Below are 10,040 nucleotides of genomic sequence, written 5' to 3' on the forward strand. Positions count from 1 at the left end.
AAGGAAGGAAGGAAGAAAAAAGAAAGGAAGGAAGGAAGGAAGAAAGAAAGAGAAAGAGAGAGAGAGAGAGAAAGAAAGAGAGAGAGAAAGAAAATCAGGACTCAGAACCTAACAGCTGATCAGTGACACCCTCGGGACGCCTAGACAACCCCTCTCCCCCACCAGGCTCTCGTTAGAAGTATCCGCAGGAAACTACGCTCACAGGTCTGCAGTGGATGGCACCCTCAGGAGTCAGGAAATCAGTGTCCAAGTTCTGGCCTTTGGGCAGGTCCCTCCCTCTTGGAGTCTCAAATTTTGTGTATGTAACATGGGCCAATTTTGGGGAGACTTTTAAGACACAAAGGCAGGCACGGCAAGTAATTTCATAAACCTACAGATTGCCCAGAGGTGATATATCAAGGCTCATCGTAAACTCTGGAAGACTTAGATCCAGTTTTTATCCCTTAAATGGCGTCACCTCGGGTCAATTTCTATACCTCAGTTTCCTCATATATGAAATGGGGGTCATAATAGGATCTACTTCATAGAGTTGTTCTAAGGGTTCGAGCGCTTGAAAGCGTCTGGCCCATGTTGATCGCTCAGTAAAGTTGGCTTTTAGTACAGGTTTAGCCTCAAGGCGTAGCTACATTGTAACCCTTGACTACCCCGGTCTCCTCCAAGCTCCGTCGCTCCCGCAGGCCCCGCCCCCGTTCCCGCTCAGTCCCGCCTTCTCCTCCCCAGGTCCCGCCCACGCAGCCCGCCCGGGTTCCTCCCGCCACCAGGGGGCGGCGGCGCTGAGGGAGACCTACTGGCCGAAGCAGGCGACGCTCTAGGTAGCTGCGGCAGCGCCTCTGTGGCCAGTGGCAGCGGCGCTCTAGCCGGCAGCCGTAAAGGGTGGGCTCTCGGTGGTGCGGCCGGCAGGCAGCTATGGCGGCCGTACGGGGCCTGCGGGTGTCGGTAAAGGCGGAGGCCCCAGCGGGACCAGACCTGGGGCTCCCGTCCCCTGAGGCGGAGTTGGGTGTTGACCGTGGCGAGCCGGAGCCCATGGAGGTGGAGGAGGGCGAGCTGGAAATCGTGCCCGTGCGGCGCTCGCTCAAGGAACTGATCCCGGTACGGGCGGGGGTCGGGGGGCAAGGAGGAGGTCGCGGGGCTAGTGCCCAGCGCCGGAGGGGGCCGGAAGGGGCGGTGGCTGGAGCCCCAGCCGGGGAAGTCAGGGGAGCGGGAGAGAAGGGAGCCAGCGTCCTGGGGACGGGGGCGCCGGGCTGGAGGAGGGACGCGGAGCGGGAGAAAGGACGCCGGTGCGCCGGAAATGGGTGTTGATGGGGCTGGAGGGGGTGGCGGAGAGCTGGGAGAGAGTTGAGGACCCCCCTCTGCTGCCCCCTCTGAGCCGTGCTGTGCAAAGGGGTGAGTGAGGAGTGTCTGGAAGGCTGAGATAAAGGGGGAGCCCTGGGCGGGAACAGAACCGGGAGCAGCCCAAAAGGAGCTGTTGGGTGGCGCCAGCAACCAGGTCTCCTGTGGGTCTTGCCCTGGAGGAATTTGTATCTGTGAAACATGGCACTCGCTCTTTCTCTTGGGAGCGCTGCACTTGTCAGCAGCAGAAACTCACTGTTTCTGTCGTGACTTCAGGGTCATCTTGCGCCAACCCCCCCCCCCCCCGCAGCTCCACTGGCACCTACACCGTGGCCCCAGCATCTCACTCTTAGTGAAAGCAAACTAGCAAACGATCAGTAGACGCCGTTGGTCCCTCATTTACCGCGCTGGGGATGGTGAGGTGTTTTGCTTGTGACTTGGTGGCTGTATATCCAGTTCTTAGAGCTGGTTTGAGGCCTGGATGACTCCTCTTAATTTCTAACCTAATATGAACTACTTTTCACCACATGTCAACATATTTAGACTGAAGTTACGGAGAAAGGTTAAGGTATGATCGCTAGAGATGGCAAACGTTATTGATTATGATTAACAACAGCTAATATATTAGCATTTACCGTTCACTATATTGTGTCACTTAAATATACTGGCCATGCACGCCTTTAGTGCTAGCTATTCAGGAGTCTAAGTTCCAAACCAGCCTCAGTAATATAGCAACACCCCTTCGAGTTCTCTCCTTTCCCCTCTCCCCATCTCAAAAACAAAACAAAACCAAAATAAATAAGTATCACTGCAGTTGTGAAGTAGGTGTTATCATCCTTTCAGTCATTCAGTTCAACGTGGTTTTTGTTTTGTTTTGAGACGGAGTTTCGCTCTTGTTACCCAGGCTGGAGCGCAATGGCACAATCTCAGCTCACCGCAACCTCTGCCTCCTGGGTTCAAGCGATTCTCCTGCCTCAGCCTCTTGAGTAGCTGAGCCCAATGGTGCGATCTTGGCTTACCACAACCTCCACCTCCTGGGTTCGAGTGATTCTCCTGCCTCAGCCTCCCAAGTAGCTGAGATTAGGGGATTGTGCCACCATGTCCGGCTAATCTTGTATTTTTAGTAGAGACAGGGTTTCTCCATGTTGGCCAGGCTGGTCTCGAACTCCTGACCTGAGGTGATCCTCCCGCCTCTGCCTCCCAGAGTGCTGGGATTACAGGCATGAGCCACCGTGCCTGGCCAACATGTATTTATTGCATCCCCCACTATGTACCAAGACACAGCCCTAGGTGCTTGATCAAGATCAACCTCCCTGCTGGAGTTTATGCTCCATATAAACTCTCAATGACAAAAAGGAGCCAACCTTGTGAAGACTGAAAAGGGGTTCCCCCAGCAGGGGCAATAGCAAGCACAGAGGGTCTGGGACGGGTCCAGGATTGTTGCAAAGTTCTGTAGCACTAATGGAAGGCCAGTAAAAGAGGTCAGGAAGGCAGGTAGATACCACGCAGGAAACTGGGACCCAGAGAGGTCAAGGAAACTATACAGTGTCCTGTAATTAGTGACCGTCAGAGCTGAGGCTTCAGTCCTCGCTTGGTTTCCAAATCCCATCCCCTTTGCATTGCACTGTGCTGTATTTGCCTCAGGAATTCTAGGTGAGGCTGGACCTTTTGCATTGAGGTGGAGGGTTGTGCTCCACCTGGTGGCTGGGCATGGGGAATTTGTTCAGATTAGGTTGGGGAGCTAAGTGACTGTGCTTCATCTTTTGACATTTTCCACAAAAGCCTTTAGATTTTTCTTTACATGGATACTTTCAGTGGATGGAATCACTTCAGGTTTTGGACAGGCTCTGCTATTCTTATTGGAGTGGTTGATTGATACCATGGAATCACTGGGATGGGGCTTCTTAATAAAAGGTTGTCAGGGGTGGGGAAGGGTTTTGAAAAGAGTAACTCTTCAAAAAGAACCAGACTGGCCAGGTGCGGTGGCTCATGCCTGTAATCCCAGCACTTTGGCAGGCTGAGACAGACGGATCACCTGAGGTCAGGAGTTTGAGACCAGCCGGCCAACATGGTGAAACCTCGTCTCTACTAAAAATACAAAAATTAGCTGGCCATGGTGGCACATGCCTGTAATCCCAGCTACTCAGGAGGCTGAGACAGGAGAATCACTTGAACCCGGGAGGTAGCGGTTGCAGTGAGCCGAGTTTGCACCACTGCACTCCAGCCTGGGTGATAGAGCAAAACTCCATCTTAAAACACAAACAGATAAACAAAAAGAACCAGACTCTGTGTGGTGACTCGTGCATGTAATCCTAACACTTTGGGAGACTGAGGCAGGAGGACTGCTTTAGCCCAGGAGTTGGAGACCAGCCTGGGCAACATAGGGAGACCCTGTCTCTACAAAAATAAAAAAAAATTAGCTGGGCATGGTGGCATATGCCTGAGGGCCCAGCTACTGGGGAAGCTGAGGTGAGAGGATGGCTTGAGCCTGGGGAGTCGAGGCTGTAGTGAGCTGTGATCCATTCTACTGCACTCCAGCCTGGTCAACAGAGCGAGACACTGTCACAAAAAAATAAAAATGAAAATAAAAAATAAAAAAGAAGAGCCAGCTGTCAGCCCGACTTTTATCATAGGTTTTTCCTCAATTGCTGTCTGAATTTCTCACCCTTCTCCTTTGTGTTAGGACACGAGCAGAAGATACGAAAACAAGGCTGGCAGCTTCATCACTGGAATTGATGTCACCTCCAAGGTAAGACAGGCTATGATTTATTTATTCGCTTGATAAGCAAGTGAACTTAATGAACTTGATCCCTAGGACTTAACAGTAAATATTTCCTCTTTTCTTTTGTTGCTGGATTTAAATTTTCTTTCTAAAAAAAAAATGATGTTATTTCCCGGGCACACTGGCTCATGCCTGTAATCCTAGCACTTTGAGAGGTCCAGCAAGTAGGTCATTTAAGGCCGGGAGTTCGAGACCAGCCTGGGCAACATAGTGAGACCTGTCTCTACAAAAGATACAGAAATTAGCTGGGTGTGGTAGTGCAGGTCTGTAGTTAGCTCTGGAGGCTGAGGTGGGAGGATCACTTGAGCCTGCCAGGTTGAGGCTGCAGTGAGCTGAAGTCGTGCGACTGCATTCCAGCTTAGACAACCAAAAAAAAATTTTGTGTTACACAACGATGTCTTCATGCATCCTGGAACGGTGCGGGCAGCATTTGTGTGTTCTTACAGCCATGAAAAGATAAAATCACTCTACCTAGATAACTGTGTTGAACCATTTCTAAGAAAATGTCCAGGACTGGGAATGCTTTTTTCAATGGTATGTCCATTTCTAAAAAAAATATGTACTGTTTCCACTTGAAATGAAACAAAAGATGAAAAGCGCCTGGCACATAGAAGGCACCCCCGCTTTTTTTTCTTTTTCTTTTTCTTTTGTTTTTAGATGGAGTCTCGCTCTGTTGCCCAGGCTGGAGTACAGTGGTACGATCTAGGCTCACTGCAACCTCCACCTCCTGGGTTCCAGCGATTCTCCTGCCTCAGCCTCCTGAGTCGATGGGACTACAGGAGCACGCCACCACGCCTGGCTAATTTTTGTAATTTTAGTAGAGATGGGGTTTCACTATATCGGTCAGGCTGGTCTTGAATTCCTGACCTCAGGTGATCCACCTGCCTCAGCCTCCTGAAGTGCTGGGATTCCAGGCGTGAGCCACCGCGCCCAGCATAGTAGGCCCTTGACCGTCTTTATTCCTCATTAGCTGTAGACCCAGAAAAAGAGGACTTCCTGGTTACCTGGCTGTCTAAAGTCTGAAGCCCAAGTCCGGTGAATTATTCTCAGTGCTTAAGACTATTGCCTTGTATCTAATGACTGCTATTACCGGATTACCACCTTCATTGTGACACCTCATAGAGTCGAGTCTATTATTTTCCTTATATGTAGTCAATGCATGTAAGGTGCTTTAATCAGTGATGTTCCGTTTTAGACCTTTTTTCTGATTTTAATGTGTAACGTTAAGTGTGGAACAGAATTTTGTATTACATTTCTGATAATCTATATCGTTGTATTGAATACATAAAAGCAAAAATAAAAATATATTTCATGCCTACCTTTTTATAATGCTTTTTTGTTGTTGTTGTTTGTTTTTGTTTTTGTTCTGTTTTGTTTTGTTTTTTTTGAGGCAGAGTCTCACTCTGTCACCCAGGCTGGAGTTCAGGGGTGCGATCTCGGCTTACTGCAACCTCTGCCTCCTGGATTCAATTGATCCTTCTGCCTCAGCCTCCCAGGTAGTTGGGACTACAGGTGGATGCCATCATGCCCAGCTAACCTCCTTTTTTATGGTTTATCTGTGTCTCTGTGTGTTTCCGATTACTTAAAGGCCAAAAACAAAACAAAAACAAAAAACAAGAAAGAGAGAGAATTGGTCATCTTTTAGACAAGAAAAGAGAATAAAGTGAAAATATTTTCTTACTGTAATTTAAAAAGTAAACCATTCTTAATCTTACACCGTTTGCCATTATATGAAACAGGTGTATGGGAAAAGGGTGGTAGTCAGCGTTAGCACTTTGTTTCTAGGGGAAGGTAAATGGTTGTTTGTACTGGGAAGACTGCAGTGAAGAAAAAGAGCATAGCTATTGGGAAATAACAGAAGTGTTACAATTTTACCAATCCCCGCAAGCTCTGTATAGTCAGACCTTCAATTAGTGTGGTAAAGTCAGTATACAATTAATGAAGGGGCCTGGGCACCGTGGCTCACATCTGTTATCCCAACACTTTGGGAGGCTGAGGCAGGCAGATCATGAGGTCAAGAGATCGAGACTGTCCTGGCCCACATGGCGAAACCCTGTCTCTACTAAAATAACAAAAATTAGCTAGGTGTGGTGACGGGCACCTGTAGTCACAGGTACTCAGGAGGCTGAGGCAGGAGAACCTCTTGAACCCCGGAGGTGGAGGTAGCAGTGAGCCGAGATCGCGCCATTGTGTTCTAGCCTGGCGACAGAGTGAGACTCCGTCTCAAAAACAAAAATCAAACAAACAAAACCAATTAGGGAAGGGTTCCTAAGCGCCATCAGAAACCCACCTTTGGATCTGGGTTTATTTTAGCTCTTAGAAGAAACTTACAAAGCTGATTATTTTTTCAGTGAAGTGTCAATGGTTCTTACCACTTAAAGATGAAAACTGGTGATTCCATGGCCACAAGGCTGGAAGAGGAGAGAGAGTTTCTCTGCTTCAGTGTTTTTTTATTTATTTTTTATTTTTTTTATTTTTTGAGACGGAGTCTCGCTCTGTCCCCCAGGCTGGAGTGCAGTGGCCGGATCTCAGCTCGCTGCAAGCTCCGCCTCCCGGGTTTACGCCATTCTCCTGCCTCAGCCTCCCGAGTAGCTGGGACTACAGGCGCCCGCCACCTCGCCCGGCTAGTTTTTTGTATTTTTTTTTTTTTAGTAGAGACGGGGTTTCACCGTGTTAGCCAGGATGGTCTCCATCTCCTGACCTTGTGATCCGCCTGTCTTGTCCTCCCAAAGTGCTGGGATTACAGGCGTGAGCCACCGCGCCCGGCCATCAGTGTTGTTTTTAAACAGACTAGCTCTAGGGAGTGGACTGCTCAGGCAGATACGATGTGGAAGAGCGTGACAGGTGTGCCTGCCGTTGCCCGCAGACAATGTGAAATGGTTGTAGGTGGGCTCCTAGAAATAGCACTGGAATCAGATCTGCTCGCTTACTAGCTGAAGTATCTCCAGCAAACCTTTTTGCTTTTTTGTGCCTCCATTTCTGCCCCTGGAAAACGGGGATGTTGAAATTGTTTAGTTGTAATTTGTTGGCATCATCGATAATAACAAATGAAGTGTCATATAGCTTCATAAACTGTAAAGGACTATTCATTCAGTCAGCAGATGCTTACTGAGTTCCTGCTATGTCCCAGGCACAGTCACAGGCTGTATTAGGTTGGAGATGCTTGCAAATTGCAGCAATATTAACATACTCCCTCCCAGTCATTGAGTGCGACTGTCCAGGTCTCTGCAACAGTTTTTCAAGGTGTAGTGTTGCTTATTTCTTCTTGTTTATTTCAGATTTGTCACTGACGCATCATGATGCATTTGCGATTTAATTTGCCTTCTCCATATTTTACTACTTTCACTTTTTCTGTACTTTCTAGGAAGCAATTGAAAAGAAAGAGCAGCGAGCCAAGCGCTTCCATTTTCGATCGGAAGTAAATCTTGCCCAAAGAAATGTAGCCTTGGACCGAGACATGATGAAGAAAGGTACAGGGTGTTTTGGGGGAAATTTGTCCACATTTCCCCAGAGAGCGACTTTTCCCTGCCATCGCCTCATGCTTCTGCCTTGCCTTGCATGTCCACTCCTTATCCAAACACTCTTGTGAGAAGGGACCTGTGAAGTCTCCATTTCTGAGGTCACCTGTTTAAAGTTCAGATGCTGTCAGCTGGCTCATATGTGAGAGCTGGGGAATAAAGAGATTGTCTTTTCTGGGGGGGCCCAGAAAAAGTTACCAGTTAGTGGCAGAGCTGAGATTTGAACCTGTGCTTCTAAGGACCCTTACTCATTTTCTGCTTTTATCATCGAAGTGTTAACTTTTGTTTGCATTTAAATGTAGTGAAAGTGTATCACAGTGAGACCTTCTTTTAGGGGAGTTAGAACAATTTTGAGATAGGTGGGGAAAAGCCATTAACACTTTTATCGATAATCTGAATCTGTTGGCCAGGCGTGGTGTCTCATGCCTGTAATCCTAGCACTTTGGGAGGCCAAGGCAGGCGGATCTCTTGAGGTCAGGAGTTTGAGGCCAACCTGGCCAACATGGTGAAGCCCCATCTCTACTAAAAATAAACAAAAATTAGCTGGGCGTGGTGGCAGGCGCTTGTAATCCCAGCTACTCGGGAGGCTGAGGCGCAAGAATCACTTGAACCCAGGAGCCGGAGGTTGCAGTGATCCGAGATTGCGCCACTGCACTCCAGCCTGGGCAACAGAGCAAGACTCTGTCTTAAAAAAAAAAAAAATTCTGAATCTGTTGATAGTCTGAATATCTGACATATATAAACCACTCAATAACATCCTGTTGTCAGAGAAAGCTAAACTAATCCTGCCCTGAGTTTTAAGCCTGTCCTTACCGTTGGACTTGTGATTTGATTTGATCTTTGTGTTTTGTTGGGATATTTTGCTCCCTAGAACTCACCCCGAGTTATCATATATAGTAATCTGCCACAGTTTTCTACAGCAATTTATAAATAAAAGGAAAAATTACTACAGCAATTTATAAATAAAAGGAAAAATTAAACATACTTTTAGTGAGTTTATGTTCTTATTTATTATTCTACTCTAATATAAATCCATGAATGCAGAAGTCTTCCCTCTGTGGTATTTGCACATTTGGGTGTTCATAAAGGGTTTAGTAGGCAGCCTTCTGAAGGCTTGTTAAAGGCCTATGCTATATTGTATGAGCTTCTCTAGCCTTGTTTGGTTGATAAAAGCAAAAGCTCTGCAAATACATTGAATGAATGAAAGAATAGCTGCTATGTGTCGTGAACTTGCTTTTTTACCAGACTCTGTTAAGCACATTACATATTTCTTTCTTTTTTTGTTGCTCACAACAACTCTATGAGGAATATATTTTTATCCCTATTTTATAAAGGAGGAAGCAGCCTCAAAGAAGTTTAATAAATTGCCCAGGGTCATGTAGCTAGTCAAGGTGGAATGAGGATTCACACCCAGTTTCTTTGACTCTAAAGCCTCGCTTTTAACTCCTTTGCTCTGTTGCTGTGTAATGTAGGATATGGTGCTATCGACTGAAATTGTGTCCCTCCTCAGTCCGTCCTAATGGGCGCAGCAGTGTGGGTGCAGAGCTGAACTCTGGAAGCTGCTTCACTCTTTATCCTGCATGACCAGTTCAAGTCAGAAACACGACCTTGCTTCCCTCGTGGGCGGGGGTTTCTGTTGGAGGAGAAGTTCTGTGGAGGCCAGGGACAGTGGTGAGGCTGGACATTCATGTGCCTGTACATCCAGGCGCAAGCGTCCCTGTGAGTCTCTGACAACTCTACCTCTAGGGCATCATAGCTTTATCACACCTGTCAACTTCTGGTCCTGAGAGCAGTCCTTGAGGCGCCTTGCCTCTGATACGGCTCATGCCTTTCACTCCGCACGTTTGCCCTTCCTTGTCCCGTGCTTTATCTCTGGTCAGGTGTCACTTCCTCCATGGAGCATCTCTGCTCACCCACTTGAAATGCTTTCTCACTTTTGTTGGAGCTCTTTAGGGTGCGAAAGCCTCCTAGAATCTAGTCTCAGTTCCTTTGTGACTGAGGACAAGTTCTTGAGCCTTGTTAGTTTCAGTCTCCTTGTCTGTAAAATGGAAATATGATACCTTAATAGGATCACTTTTGGGGTTAATTTTTAATATAAAAAAAGTTTTTTTTAAATACAACTCCAATCTCACAGTTCTAAAAATACTCCTAAAACAGGCAGTAAGGCCGGCCGTGGGATGTCAGCTGGGGAAGCTTGCTTATTTCAATCGATTCTTTGTCCAGGAGGCAGCATGGCCTAGGATAGTGTTCCTGAGCCCTGGGGAACCCTGCTGCCCATCTCAGACCACTTTACATTAGTTGGGGTTGGATAGGTCCCAGGGATAGTTACTGGTTTTCGTTTCTTTTCTTTCTTTTTTTTTTTTTTTGAGACAGAGTCTTGCTCTGTCACCCAAGCTGGAGTGCAGTGGTGC

The 10,040-nt window shown here is 47.4% G+C and overlaps 1 protein-coding gene across 1 annotated transcript in view; it reads left to right on the top strand.

The window, feature by feature from the left end:
* The first annotated feature begins 884 nt into the window (after positions 1-884).
* LOC105515668 (chromosome unknown open reading frame, human C17orf85) overlaps positions 885-10,040 on the top strand; it is a 35,327-nt gene continuing 26,171 nt past the window's right edge. The window contains exons 1-3 of the mRNA XM_011947506.1: positions 885-1,089; positions 4,013-4,078; positions 7,476-7,581. Coding sequence (XP_011802896.1) covers positions 907-1,089; positions 4,013-4,078; positions 7,476-7,581 — 355 coding nt within the window. The 5' untranslated portion in view covers positions 885-906. The remainder of the gene's footprint in view (positions 1,090-4,012; positions 4,079-7,475; positions 7,582-10,040) is intronic.

The sequence above is a fragment of the Colobus angolensis genome, unplaced genomic scaffold, assembly GCF_000951035.1.
Source record: "Colobus angolensis palliatus isolate OR3802 unplaced genomic scaffold, Cang.pa_1.0 Scaffold267, whole genome shotgun sequence".
Taxonomy (NCBI): Eukaryota; Metazoa; Chordata; class Mammalia; order Primates; family Cercopithecidae; genus Colobus; species Colobus angolensis.